The sequence below is a fragment of the Malaclemys terrapin genome, assembly GCF_027887155.1.
Source record: "Malaclemys terrapin pileata isolate rMalTer1 chromosome 20 unlocalized genomic scaffold, rMalTer1.hap1 SUPER_20_unloc_6, whole genome shotgun sequence".
Lineage (NCBI taxonomy): Eukaryota > Metazoa > Chordata > Testudines > Emydidae > Malaclemys > Malaclemys terrapin.
In genome coordinates this window covers 52,394-65,717 of record NW_026530193.1, presented here as the reverse complement: position 1 = coordinate 65,717, position 13,324 = coordinate 52,394, and the positions used below count along the sequence as shown (strand labels likewise).

The following is a 13,324-nucleotide window of genomic DNA, read 5'->3' as shown; positions in this document are numbered from 1 at the left end:
GCACCCACCCACCAGACCTGATACTCTCATGGTCTGTTTTATTTTATGCCACACCAAAAATGGTGTCTCTGCCGCCGACCTTCTTTGCCACAACCAAAATGGCGGCAAGGGGGACCCTGGCTACGGGCTCCCCTCCCGCTGGCCGTATACCACACTCAAGATGGCTGACCGGGCCATACCATCCGCTGCCACACTCAAAATGGCGGATTAAAAACCATGTGGAAGCTCCTCCCCCTTTAGCCGCTTCCAACATGGCGGATCCCTCGCCCGTGAGCCGCACCCAAGATGGCGCCGGCCGGAAGCGGGTGGGCGAGGCCTCCGGGGGCGGTGACGGCGCAGAGAGGGGGCGGGGCCCCAGCGTCGCCGCTTCCTGTTTCCGGTCGGGCCGGCGGGTGGGGGCGGGGCGCGGGCCATGGCGGCGGCAGGGGGGGTCCCGGGGCTCGAGGCCCAGCGGCGCGAGGTGGAGGCGGCGGAGCAGCGCGGCCTGCGGGCGGGGGAGCGATGGTGAGGGGCGGGGCGCCGGGGGGCTAGTGGGGGGGAGGGGGATGAGAAGGCTAGTGGGGGAGGGGCTAGTGGTGGGGGGAGGAACCTGGGGGGGAGTAGGCTGTGGGGGGAGGGTCGGGGGATGGGGAGGCTAATGGGGGAGGGGCTGGGGGGGGAGGAGTAGGCTGTGGGGGGGTCGGGGGGAGGGGGATGAGGAGGCTAATGGGGGAGGGGCTAGTGGGGGGGAGGAGTAGGTTGTGGGGGGGGAGTGGTGGTAGGGGGGGTCGGGGGGAGGGGGAGGAGGAGGCTAATGGGGGTTAGTGGTGGGGGGAGGAACCTGGGGGGAAGAGGAGGCGGGGGGGGGTAGTAGTGGTGGTGGGGGAGGGGAAGGGGGATGAGGAGGCTAGTGGGGGAAGGGCTGGTGGTGGGGGGAGGAACCTGGGGGGGAGGAGGAGGCTGGGGGGGGGGGCTAGTGGGGGGGAGGAGCCTGGGGGTTTATGGAGGGAGGGGGGAAGAGGAGGCTGAGGGGAGGGGCCTGTGGGGTGAACGGGGGGGGGTGGTGGTGGGAAGAGACGGGAGTGGGGGAGGAGTTGGCGGAGGAGGGAAGTGGGGGAGGGCGGGGACCCGGTTGTGGAAGGAGGGAGGCAGGTGGTGGGGAAGCTAGTGAGTCCCCTATCCCAGGTCACCTTACGCTCCTGAGGAAACTGGCTGCCCCCTGCCCCTCCACCGTGACCCCAGTGGTCACCCCAACCAGCGGCACTGGAACGATGACCAGCCTCCTGACCGCTTCTCGGCCCTGGGGCTCCTCCCCCAGGGTCGGGTGTGGACCCCAGCGTCCTGGGCAAACCCCAGCTCCGCTCACACCCTCCCTCCCCCAGAAGGTTACAATCTCCAGCTCACGGCTCAGAGAGTTCCCACAGCCTCGCTGTGCATCTGTTCCCCAGTTGCCCCGCCCTAGAGGTGGCTGCATCTCAGCGCCGGGTGAGCCGTCCCCCTATAAGGGAGCCCTGCTAGGAAGTAAGTTGCAGCCAGGCAGAGCTGCCCTGGGACAGTCCCAGCAAGGGAGGGAGTGAATTGCTAACAAGTCCCTTCATCAGAAGTAGCTGATGTCACCACAGACCTGGGAAGTCCCGTCCCCGAGTCCCGGACTCCCCAGGAAGCAAAGTTAGGACTTTCCCAGGCAGTGTGAGTTCATTGACTCATCTGCAAACGATTGTTCCCCCAGGGTTGAGATGCAGCCACCTCTGGGGTGGGGCAGCTGGGGAACAGCTGTACATAACAGTACACACAGACGGCTCGCCCGGTGCTGAGATGCAGCCACCTCTGGGGCGAGCCAGGGGGTGGGCAGCAGCAGCACATAATGAGGTACAGCAATTTTGTAAAGGAAAACAGAGAATCCTGAACCCAGCTGGGATGGAGAAGACTTTCTCTGGCTAGGGATTGGCCAGGACACCTGGGTTCACTCTTTCCTTGACCCCAGCAGGCGGCTCTGGGATAGACCTGGGGGGACAATCATGGTGAGGGTGGGAGCGGCCAAGGTTGAGCAGGGCGGATTACTTGGGAAAAGGGAACAAGGGGTTTGGGGGAGTGTTGGCATGAGATTAAACAGTGCCCTAGACGTGGCCCTGGGGCGGGGTGCAGGCATCCGGGGGTGGGGCGCTGAGCTGCAGCTGGGTCCGTCTCCCCCCAGGTACCTGCTGGAGAATCACTGGTACCAGCAATGGAAGGAGTACGTGGAATCGGGCGACCAGAATTCCAGCTCCTTCCCGGGGCACATCAACAACTCAGAGCTCTTCGAAGGTACCCGACCACCAGGCTGGGAGCCAGGATGCCTGGGTTCTCTACCCCGCACTGGGAGGGGAGTGGGGTCTGGTGGTTAGAGCAGGGGGGCGCTGGGAGCCAGGACACCTGGGTTCTCTCCCCGGCTCTGGGAGCGGAGTGGAGTCTAGTGGTTAGGGTGGGGTTCTCACCCTGCATGGGCAGGGGAGCGAGGTTTGCTGTCCTGTAGCAGTGAGTTCCGGAGGTGAATTCTCTGGGGTATTTAGGGAACGTAGTGATCTAGCAGCTTGCAATAGCGAGTTGGCGGTTGGCACCACCCCGGCCGCGGCTGGCTAACCTGTCCTCTGCCCCCCAAGACCTGGAGTCGTTCCGGCTGAAGGAGCGGCTGGTGGAGTCCGAGGAGTATGTGCTGGTGCCCGAGGACGTGTGGAACAAGCTGGTGAGCTGGTACGGGCTGGAGCACGACCAACCGCCCATCGAACGCAAGGTGAGGGGAGGGGAGGGGGGCATCCTCGGGCGCAGGTCACGGGGGGGCAGGCGTGGGCGGCCGGGTCGCGTGCCGGCCCCCGGGAGCGCGCGTGATCCTGGTCGGATGCTTGGGGGCTGGCGCCAGGACACGGACAAGCCCGGAGGTCCGAGCCCGTGAGCCCCCCCCAAACTCCCAGGCTCAGTGTCCATAGGGTACCATGATCCTCTCTGCCCAGCTCCCGCTCTGGCAGCCAGGGTGTGGAAGGTGCCGGGGCAGGATGGCGCCCCCTTGGCTGGCTCACAGCCCCCGTCTCTCGCCGGCAGGTGGTGGAGCTGCCCAGCACGCAGAAGGTGGAGGTGTACCCGGTGGAGCTGTATCTCTGCCAGCACAACGACATGGACAGCCCCGTCACCCGCCCAGTTCAGCCGTGTGGACACCATCGGTAACCCAGGCGTCTGGGGGTGGGGGCTGAGCCGCTGCGGGTGTTTCGACCCCCTCCCCCCATCATCCGAGCCCTGCAGTGGGGAGTCCCGTGGGTTAACATGCCCCTCCCCACAGACGCGGTGCTCCAGGAAGCCCGGCGCCAGTTTGAGGTGCCCCCTGAGGACGAGACCCGGGTCTGGGTGAAGAACTCAGACGGCTCCTGCGAGCGGCTCCGGAACATCCACATGACGGTGCTGGACGCCTGCCTCAGCACGGGGCAGGTAGGAGCTGGGGGCGCCGTGGGGCGGGGGGGCAGGGCAGAGGGTGCTCTCCCCTGGCGGTCAGGGGGGCGCTGTGCTGGGGGAGCTGGCAGGTGGGTTTAACTAACTCAGCGGCCCCTCATCTACCCCAGGTGGTGATAATGGAGACGCGAAACAAGGACGGAACCTGGCCCAGCTCTCGACCCCACGTCATGTGAGTGCCCCTTTCTCACGGGGAGGGGCGGCATGGTGCCAGGATAACCCTGGTGCCCCACCCCAGAGGTGGTCGCATCTCAGGCCTGGCTGAGCTGTCCTCATGCGGCGTTCTGTGTGGCTGTTTCCCAGCTGCCCCGCCCCAGAGGTGGTCGCATTTCTGAGCTGTCTCTGTGCAGTGTTGTGTGTGGCTGTTCCCCAGCTGCCCCGCCTCATTGCCTGTACCCTCTGCTCCCCAGGAGGAACTCCGTGGAGGACGAGGAGCTGTACAGGGGGCAGCCGGGGGGTCTGCGGCCTGACGAACCTGGGCAACACCTGCTTCATGAACTCCGCCTTCCAGGTAGCTTCTGCACCCGGGCTCAGGGAATCCCCCTTGCGGTCGACCCCTGCGGGGCTCATGACACACAGTGTTGCAGTCCCACTTCCCTCCAGGAGAGGGCGGCAGCCCCATGTGCGTGCTGCAGCGCCCTCTGCTGGATCGAGCCGGTCGGCTCCTCTACAGGGAGGGGTGGGGCGTGGGCGCACCCTGTGCTGAAAGGTCCTGCTCGGTTCTGGCTCTGGGAGGGGAATGGGGTCCGGTGGTTAGAGCAGGGTGGAGCCGGGTTCTGTGTGGGGAGCAGAGCTTTGGGGTTCCCCCCTTGCTGACCCTCATGCCCCCCCCCCCCCGTGCAGTGTCTCAGCAATGCTGCCCCCCCTCACGGAGTATTTCCTCACACAACCACTACCTGGGGGAGCTCAACTTCAGCAACCCGCTGGGCATGAAGGGCGAGATCGCCGAGGCCTACGCCGACCTGGTGAAGCAGGCCTGGTCCGGCCACCACCGCGCCATCGTGCCGCGCATGTTCAAGGTACCGGACCCCCATCCCGGTTCCCTGCCCTCCGATCTGGACAACGCCGCCCCGTCATGCTGCGCATGCTCACGGCCCCTGGCCCCCTGCTCCATTCCCCTCCTCTGCCAGCATCCCCCCACTTCCCCTTGTCCTGGGGAGGGGGCTGGCCCCGGGGAGCAGGGTGGACCCCCCCAGGCCTGACCCCCGCTCTCCCCCAGACCAAGGTGGGGCACTTTGCCTCACAGTTCCTGGGCTACCAGCAGCACGACGCGCAGGAGCTGCTGTCCTTCCTGCTGGACGGGCTGCACGAGGACCTCAACCGCGTCAAGCGCAAGGAATACGTGGAGCTGCGGGACGCGGCCGGCCGGCCCGACGAGGTGAGGGGGCCGGGAGGTGCTGTGGGGCAGGGAGCAGGGCAGTGGGCTCGGCGCGGGCGGGAGGCGTTCCAGTCGGCTGGTACCGGCTGCCCCTCCCCAGAGGCGGCTGCCCCACGCCCCAGCCTGCCGTCCCTTCGCCCTGCAGGAGGTAACGGAGGAGGCCTGGCGGAACCACAAGCGCCGGAACGGACTCCATCATCGTGGATATCTTCCACGGCCTCTTCAAATCCACCCTGGTGTGCCCGGCCTGCGGCAAGGTGTCCGTCACCTTCGACCCCTTCTGTTACCTCAGCGTGCCCCTGCCCGTCAGCCAGGAGCGCGCCATGGAGCTGTTCTTTGTCTACATGGACCCCAGCCGCAAGCCCCAGCAGGTGGGAGCGGGGGGCCAGGACTCCTGGCTCCTGTGCTGGGAGGGGAGTGGGGTCTAATGGTTAGAGCAGCGGGGCTGGGAACCAGGACTCCTGGGTTCTCTCCCCGGCTCTGGGAGGAGAGAGAGGGGTCTAGTGGTGAGAGCAGGGCGGGCTGGGAGCCAGGACTCCTGGGTTCCATCCCTGGCGGTGGGAGGGGAGTGGGGTCTAGTGGTTAGAGCGGGCGGGGCTGGGAACCAGGACTCCTGGGTTCTCTCCCTGGCTCTGGGAGGGGAGTGGGGTCTAGTGGTTAGAGCGGGCGGGGCTGGGAGCCAGGACTCGTGGGTTCTCTCCCCAGCTCTGGAAGGGGAGTGGGGTCTAGTGGTGAGAGCAGGGCAGGCTGGGAGCAGGGACTCCTGGGTCATATCCTGAGCTCTGGGAGGCGAGTGAATCCAGTAGTTACCGTGGGGCTGGGGGCCGGGGGTCCCTGTGGGGGTGTCTCTGACGCTGGCTGTCTCCCCCCACAGCACAGAGTGGTCGTGCCCAAGGCTGGCAAAGTCCTGGATCTCTGCCTGGCTCTGGCCAAGCATACGGGTGTCCCGGCCGAGCAGGTCAGTGCCTGTGCTGGCTCTCGGACCCCCAGGATGGGTGCTGCGAGCCCCCCGGCTGCGCTGGTTCCTAGGGTCTACGCTGGGTCTTTTTGGGGTGCTGCCTGGCCATGGGGGGAGGGTGCGTCCAGCCGGGTCCTTAGCCACCCTGTTCCCTGCTGCCCCCTCCCCCCCAACACGCCTTGTCCCCACCAGCAGACCCAAGACTTGAAACAAAGGGAAACCGAGGCACACACCGGGGTCATGACAATATCGCACCAAATGCCCATTTTGTTCCGTGTCGGCGGCTGCCATCCGGCCCCGGGGCGGGAGCTGGCTCGGGGGGGGTGGGGAATGGGGCCCGGTCAAGGGGGTGCTCAGAGCTGGTTTTCCCCCCCCAGATGATGGTGGCCGATGTGTTCAGCCATCGCTTCTACAAGCTGTACCAGGTGGATGAGGCACTCAGCTGTATCCTGGACAGAGACGACATCTTTGTGTGAGTGCCGAGGGGGTCCGCTGCGGGGTGGGGGGGACGTGTCTCAGCACCACCACCCCAGGCACAAGGGGGCGGTGCTAGCGGACGTGGGGGGGCTCCGTGTGGGGGGGCCATGTCCCCCCCAGGTACGAGGTGGTGGGGCGCTGGGAGGGGCAGTGGGGGGGCGGGGGCACTGTGTGGGGGGGGCCGTGTCTCAGTGCTGTCTCCCCCCAGGTACGAAGTAGCGGGGGGGGCTGGCAGAGCCGGGGGGGGCGCTGGTGCTGCCCGTGTACCTGCGGGAGCGGGCGCCCCCCCCGCGACGGCGACCCGGGCTACGGGGTGGTTCTATTCGGGGCACCCGCTGCTGGTGTCTGTGCCGCGGGCGCAGCTGTCTTGGGATGCCCTCTACGGCCTGCTGCTGGAGCGACTCTCGTGAGTGTCCCCCCGGGAACCTCCTGGGGACCCCATGCCCTGCTGATCCCTGACCTCCGCCCTGGGACCCCATGCCCTGCTGATCCCTGACCCCCCGCCCCCTGGGACCCCCCCCGGGGACCCCCACGCCCTGCTGATCCCTGACCCCCACCCCCCGGAACCCTCCCGGGGACCCCACGCCCTGCTGATCCCTGACCCCCACCCCCCGCGAACCCTCCCGGGGACCCCACGCCCTGCTGATCCCTGACCCCACCCCCCGGAACCCTCCGGGACCCCCACGCCCTGCTGATCCCGGGACCCCACGCCCCCAGGGACCCCACGCCCTGCTGATCCTGACCCCCGCCCCTGGGACCCCACGCCCTGCTGATCCCTGACCCCCCACCCCTGGGACCCCCCCCTGGGACCCCACGCCCTGCTGATCCCTGACCCCCACCCCTGGGACCCCCACGCCCTGCTGATCCCTGACCCCCGCCCTGGGACCCCCCCCCGGGGACCCCACTCCCCGGAACCCTCCCGGGACCCCACGCCCTGCTGATCCCTGACCCCCGCCCGGGGACCCCACACCCTGCTGATCCCTGACCCCGCCCCTGGGACCCCACGCCCTGCTGATCCCTGACCCCCACCCCCCGAACCCTCCCGGGACCCCCATGCCCTGCTGATCCCTGACCCCCCGCCCCTGGGACCCCCCCGGGGACCCCACACCCTGCTGATCCCTGACCCCCGCCCCTGGGACCCCATGCCCTGCTGATCCCTGACCCCCACCCCTGGAACACCCCCCCCGGGGACCCCACGCCCTGCTGATCCCTGACCCCCTCCCCCCGGGACCCCCCCCGGGGACCCCACGCCCTGGTGATCCCTGACCCCCACCCTGGGACCCCTGCTCCCTGAAATGGGGGGCCCCTCCCCCCCACAGCCGGGGTGCCCTGTTCCCTCCCCTCTCTTCCCCGCCCCCAGGCTCCGGCCTGCCCCGGCTCAGCCCCGGCTCTGGTTGCAGGCGCTACGTGCGGCGGCCGCAATCGGGCTCCGAGGAGGACGAGGAGGAGAGCGAGGAGGAAGATCTGTATGGCCCCCAGGCCAACGGGCTGAGCGAGGGTAAGGTGGGGGGGGGCGTTGGGGGCTGGGGACGGGGGGAGCTGTCTGTCCCATGGTATTGGGGACTTGGCTGGCGGGGCTGCCTGCCCCGCGGCATTGTGGGCCAGGGGAGCTGGAAGAGGCCATCAGGGGGTTCTCCAGTTGGGGCCAGAGCTGTGGGGCCAGCCCATCATTCCATGGGGGGGGGGGGGGGGGGGGTTGATCCAGACTGTCTGCTCTCCTCCCCCCCCATGGCTCAGCCTGGCTGCCCCCTCCCCTTGAAAGCTGGGGTCTGCCCCATGACGGGGGGGGGTGGAGCTGGGGGGGCACTGGGGGGAGGGATGAGCTTAGGGGGCGTCACTGGGGCCACTGGCTTGTGGCCATGGCGTGTGTCTGGTGGCAGCGGGGGCCCTGCCCCCCGGGTGCCCAGGGTGGGGGCCTGGTCTGGGGCGGGGAGAGGGGGGTCTCTGGCAGCGCCAGCTCATGACTCTGCTCCCCCCCCCCCCCAGGTGATGAGGAGGAGGAGGCGCCGGGCGAAGGCCCTGCCAGCCAGGCCGAGGAGGGAAGCAGTGGGGGCTCGGGGGGCCCCCCCACCCTGTCCCCGCCCCAGGCGACCCCGCCTCCCACCGCCAACCAGCCCAAACGCAAGTGCCGGCGCCGGCGGCCGCTCTTCACCGTGCGCCCGGTGAACGCCAACGGGACCAGCGAGCGCCCGGCCCTGCCCAGCGAGGGCTTCGCGCTGCATGGTGAGTGGGGCAGGACGGGGATTGTTCCCTCTGGGGGGCGCTGGCCCTGGCTGGCGCGGGGGCCGGGGATGGGGGTCCCCCTGGCGGGGGCTCTGTGCGGCAGGGCGGGTAACGTGGTGTCTCCCCTCGCCCAGCCCAGCCCTACATCGCCATCGACTGGGACTCGGATATGAAGAAGCGATACTACGATGAGGAGGAGGCAGAGGTGAGGGTGCAAACCCGCGGGACTCCCCGCTGCAGGGAGTGATGGCGGAGGGGGGGGGGAATAGCTCAACCAGGGCGTTAACCCCGTGGGACTCCTCACTGATTGGGAGTGGGAAGAATGGCTCAACCAGGGCGTTAACCCGTGGGACTCCTCACTGATTGGGAGTGGGGAAGAATGGCTCAACCAAGGCGTTAACCCGCGGGACTCCCAGCTGCAGGGCCTGATGGTGCGGAAGGGCTCGGGGCAGAGTGTTAACCCACGGGACTCCCCGCTGGGGGGTGGGGCTCTGGGCCCCCCCTGACAGCCCTGTCCCTCGGCAGGGGCTACGTGAAACACGAGTGCATGGGCCACGTGCAGCGGAGGCAGCCGGTGAAGCTGCGTGAGTGCGTCGAGCTGTTCACCACTGTGGAGACGCTGGAGGAAGAGAACCCCTGGTGAGAGCCAAGCCCACGGGGACGGGGGGGACGACACACCAGAGCTGGGGGCTCATGTGCGCCAGGGCCTGGGCTCACCCTGCCCCCTGCCTCCCCAGGTACTGCCCCACCACTGCAAGCGGCACCAGCTGGCCACCAAGAAGCTGGACCTGTGGGCGCTGCCTGAGGTGCTCATCATCCACCTCAAGCGCTTCTCCTACACCCGGCTCGCTCGCGAGAAGCTCGACACGCTTGTGGAGTTCCCCATCCGGTGAGGACTGCAGCTGGCTCTGGGGCGGGGCAGCTGGGGAACGGCTGCATATAACGCCTCATGGGGACTGTTTGCCCAGCACTGAGATGCAGCCACTTCTGGGGCAGGGCAGCTGGGGAACGGCTGGATATAACGCCGCATGGGGACTGTTTGCCTGGCGCTGAGATGCAGCCATCTCTGGGGCGGGGCAGCTGGCGAACGGCCATGCAGAACAGTTGACAGGAAGTGTAAAAAAGAGGACCACCCATTGGGCTGCATGGAGCCAGATCGAATCCCCCGTAACTCCTCTCCTCTCCTCGCAGTGACCTCGACTTCTCTGACTTCATTATCAAGCCCCGGCGGATGTGGCCCCCGCGCCCCACAAATACGACCTGATCGCCGTCTCCAACCACTACGGGAGCCTGCGGGACGGGCATTGTATGCAGGGGGCAGGGGCTGTGGGTTGGTTGGGGGGCAGAGGGTGACCCGGGGGCTGTGGGTCGGGAGTGAGGGGCGCCGGGCGAGCTGGGGGGGGCCGGGGGCTGTGGGTCGGGAGTGAGGGGCGCCGGGCGAGCTGGGGGGCGTCCCGGGGGCTGTGGGTCGGGAGTGAGGGGCGCCGGGCGAGCTGGGGGGGCGTCCCGGGGGCTGTGGGGTCGGGAGTGGGGGGCGCCGGGCGAGCTGGGGGGCGTCCCGGGGGCTGTGGGTCGGGAGTGAGGGGCGCTGGGCGAGCTGGGGGGGCGTCCCGGGGGCTGTGGGTCGGGAGTGAGGGGCGCCGGGCGAGCTGGGGGGGGCCGGGGGCTGTGGGTCGGGAGTGAGGGGCGCCGGGCGAGCTGGGGGGGCGTCCCGGGGGCTGTGGGTCGGGAGTGAGGGGCGCCGGGCGAGCTGGGGGGCGTCCCGGGGGCTGTGGGTCGGGAGTGGGGGGCGCCGGGCGAGCTGGGGGGCGTCCCGGGGGCTGTGGGTCGGGAGTGAGGGGCGCTGGGCGAGCTGGGGGGCGTCCCGGGGGCTGTGGGTCGGGAGTGAGGGGCGCCGGGCGAGCTGGGGGGGGTCGGGGGCTGTGGGTCGGGAGTGAGGGGCGCCGGGCGAGCTGGGGGGGGCCCGGGGGGCTGTGGGTCGGGAGTGAGGGGCGCCGGGTGAGCTGGGGGGGGGGGTCGGGGGCTGGGGGTCGGGAGTGGGGGGCGCCGGGCGAGCTGGGGGGGGTCGGGGGCTGTGGGTCGGGAGTGAGGGGCGCCGGGCGAGCTGGGGGGGGCCTGGGGGCTGTGGGTCGGGAGTGAGGGGCGCCGGGCGAGCTGGGGGGGGGTCCCAGGGGTTGCGGGTCGGGAGTGAGGGGCGCCGGGTGAGCTGGGGGGGGGGCGGGGGCTGTGGGTCGGGAGTGAGGGGCGCCGGGTGAGCTCGGGGGGGTCGGGGGCTGTGGGTCGGGAGTGGGGGGGCGCCGGGCGAGCTGGGGGGGGCCGGGGGCTCTGGGTCGGGAGTGAGGGGCGCCGGGCGAGCTGGGGGGGGTCCGGGGGTTGCGGGTCGGGAGTGGGGGGCGCCGGGGGCTGTGGGTCGGGAGTGGGGGGGCGTCGGGCGAGCTGGGGGGGGTCGGGGGCTGTGGGTCGGGAGTGGGGGGCGCCGGGCGAGCTGGGGGGGGCTGTGGGTCGGGAGTGGGGGGCGCCGGGCGAGCTGGGGGGGGCTCGGGGGCTGTGGGTCGGGAGTGAGGGGCGCCGGGCGAGCTGGGGGGGGCCGGGGGCTGTGGGTCGGGAGTGAGGGGCGCCGGGCGAGCTGGGGGGGGGTCGGGGGCTGTGGGTCGGGAGTGAGGGGCGCCGGGCGAGCTGGGGGGGGTCGGGGGCTGTGGGTCGGGAGTGGGGGGCGCCGGGCGAGTTGTGGGGGGCCCGGGGGCTGTGGTTCGGGAGTGAGGGGCACTGGGCGAGCTGGGGGGGGGCCGGGGGCTGTGGGTCGGGAGTGGGGGGCGCCGGGCGAGCTGGGGGGGGGCCGGGGGCTGTGGGTCGGGAGTGAGGGGCGCCGGGTGAGCTGGGGGGGGGTCGGGGGCTGTGGGTTGGGAGTGGGGGGGCGCCGGGCGAGCTGGGGGGGGCCGGGGGCTCTGGGTCGGGAGTGAGGGGCGCCGGGCGAGCTGGGGGGGGGTCCGGGGGTTGCGGGTCGGGAGTGGGGGGCGCCGGGGGCTGTGGGTCGGGAGTGAGGGGCGCCGGGCGAGCTGGGGGGGGGGCCCGGGGGCTGTGGGTCGGGAGTGGGGGGCGCCGGACGAGCTGGGGGGGGGCCGGGGGCTGTGGGTCGGGAGTGAGGGGCGCCGGGCGAGCTGGGGGGGGGTCGGGGGCTGTGGGTCGGGAGTGGGGGGCGCCGGGCGAGCTGGGGGGCGCCCGGGGGCTGTGGGTCGGGAGTGGGGGGCACTGGGCGAGCTGGGGGGGCCTGGGGGCTGTGGGTCGGGAGTGGGGGGCACTGGGCGAGCTGGGGGGGTCTGGGGGCTGTGGGTCGGGAGTGGGGGGCGCCGCTGGGCACAGGGTCTCACCCCTGCCTGTCTCTCAGATACGACGTTCGCCCCGGAACAAGGACTCCGGCCACTGGTTTTACTTTGACGACAGCAGCGTCTCGCCCGTGGCTGAGGCTCAGATCGAGGTGAGTCCAGGCCCTGCTGCCCCACTCAAACCCACAGACCCATCCAGTCCTGTGTGCTCCTGCCCCCTCCCCCGCCGTGGGGCGCGGTTCTCCCAGCAGGCCCTGCTGCCCCACTCCAAACCCACAGGCCCATCTAGTCCGGTGTGCTCCTGCCCCCTCCCCTGCCGTGGGGCGCGGTTCTCCCAGCAGGCCCTGCTGCCCCACTCAAACCCACAGACCCATCCAGTCCTGTGTGCTCCTGCCCCCTCCCCTGCCGTGGGGCGCGGTTCTCCCAGCAGGCCCTGCTGCCCCACTCAAACCCACAGACCCATCCAGTCCTGTGTGCTCCTGCCCCCTCCCCCGCCGTGGGGCGCGGTTCTCCCAGCAGGCCCTGCTGCCCCACTCAAACCCACAGACCCATCCAGTCCTGTGTGCTCCTGCCCCCTCCCCCGCCGTGGGGCGCGGTTCTCCCAGCAGGCCCTGCTCCGGCGCGGTTCTCCCAGCAGGCCCTGCTCTGTCTGACGCTCTCCCTTTCTCCCGCAGTCGAAAGCCGCCTACGTCCTGTTCTACCAGCGCCAGGACCGGATCCGCCCCCCCGGCACCGCCCCCTGCCCCAGGCCCCCCGACGCTGGGGGGGGCTGCTGCAGCGACTCCATGGAGGTGGATTGACCCCAGAGGTGGGGGGGGGAGAGGAGCTGGGGTCCCTCCCACTCTTGATCTCAGAGACTTGCTCCGTGAAGACATCTCAGGCCTGTGAACTTGGGGGGGAGCAGCTCCCCCCACCAGCTCAGGGGACCCCCTTCTACCGATGGGGGGGCTGGGCCCCCCCAGCAGCTTCCAGGGGAGGGGGACAGCAGCCAGCACCATACTGCCGGGGGGGGGGGGGGGGGGGAGGGGGTGTCTCACAGCCCGGGGCACGTCTGATGAGAGCCCCTCTCAAAACCCCACTGAGCTTTACTTGGCAATTCCCGAGCAATGGGGCTATCTGACCCCCCCCCCCATCCTGCCTGTTATGCCTGGCGAGGGGGGGGGGGGCACAGTGTGGGGTGAGTCCTGCTCCCCTCTAGTCAGTCTGTGCCCCTCCCCCCTTTGCACCCCCTTTTGGCACTTTCAGCCCCCCAGCTCCTGTAGCCAGGTGGCTCGTATTGAGCAATAACTCTCCCCCCCCCCCCCCAGCTGTGGGTTTTTTAACTTATCTCGATGTTCATATGCACGGGGGACCCTACTGCCAGCAGGGCCCCCCCCTTCCTGCTGAGAGCCCGGGGGTGAGGAAGCAGCAGCACTAAAGGGGTTAACACCCCCCCCCCGGGTGCGTTCAGGGCTGTACATAGGTGCCCCTGGGGTGGGGGTACATGCCCACCTGGCACATAGGGTGTTT

At 70.1% G+C, this 13,324-nt stretch overlaps 1 protein-coding gene across 1 annotated transcript; it reads left to right on the top strand.

The window, feature by feature from the left end:
• Positions 1-412: 412 nt before the first annotated feature.
• On the top strand, positions 413-12,707 carry USP11 (ubiquitin specific peptidase 11). The gene is given in 32 exon segments (XM_054015090.1): positions 413-504; positions 2,174-2,283; positions 2,619-2,749; positions 3,055-3,144; positions 3,146-3,173; positions 3,290-3,435; positions 3,567-3,628; positions 3,867-3,909; positions 3,911-3,967; positions 4,300-4,311; positions 4,313-4,339; positions 4,341-4,475; positions 4,676-4,834; positions 4,980-5,021; positions 5,023-5,205; positions 5,709-5,792; positions 6,170-6,264; positions 6,390-6,399; positions 6,489-6,551; positions 6,553-6,594; positions 6,596-6,675; positions 7,670-7,767; positions 8,256-8,492; positions 8,627-8,698; positions 9,020-9,131; positions 9,230-9,242; positions 9,245-9,381; positions 9,684-9,718; positions 9,721-9,798; positions 11,878-11,891; positions 11,893-11,967; positions 12,490-12,707. Coding segments are annotated over 32 exon segments (2,688 nt in total). The 3' UTR covers positions 12,616-12,707.
• Positions 12,708-13,324: the final 617 nt, after the last annotated feature.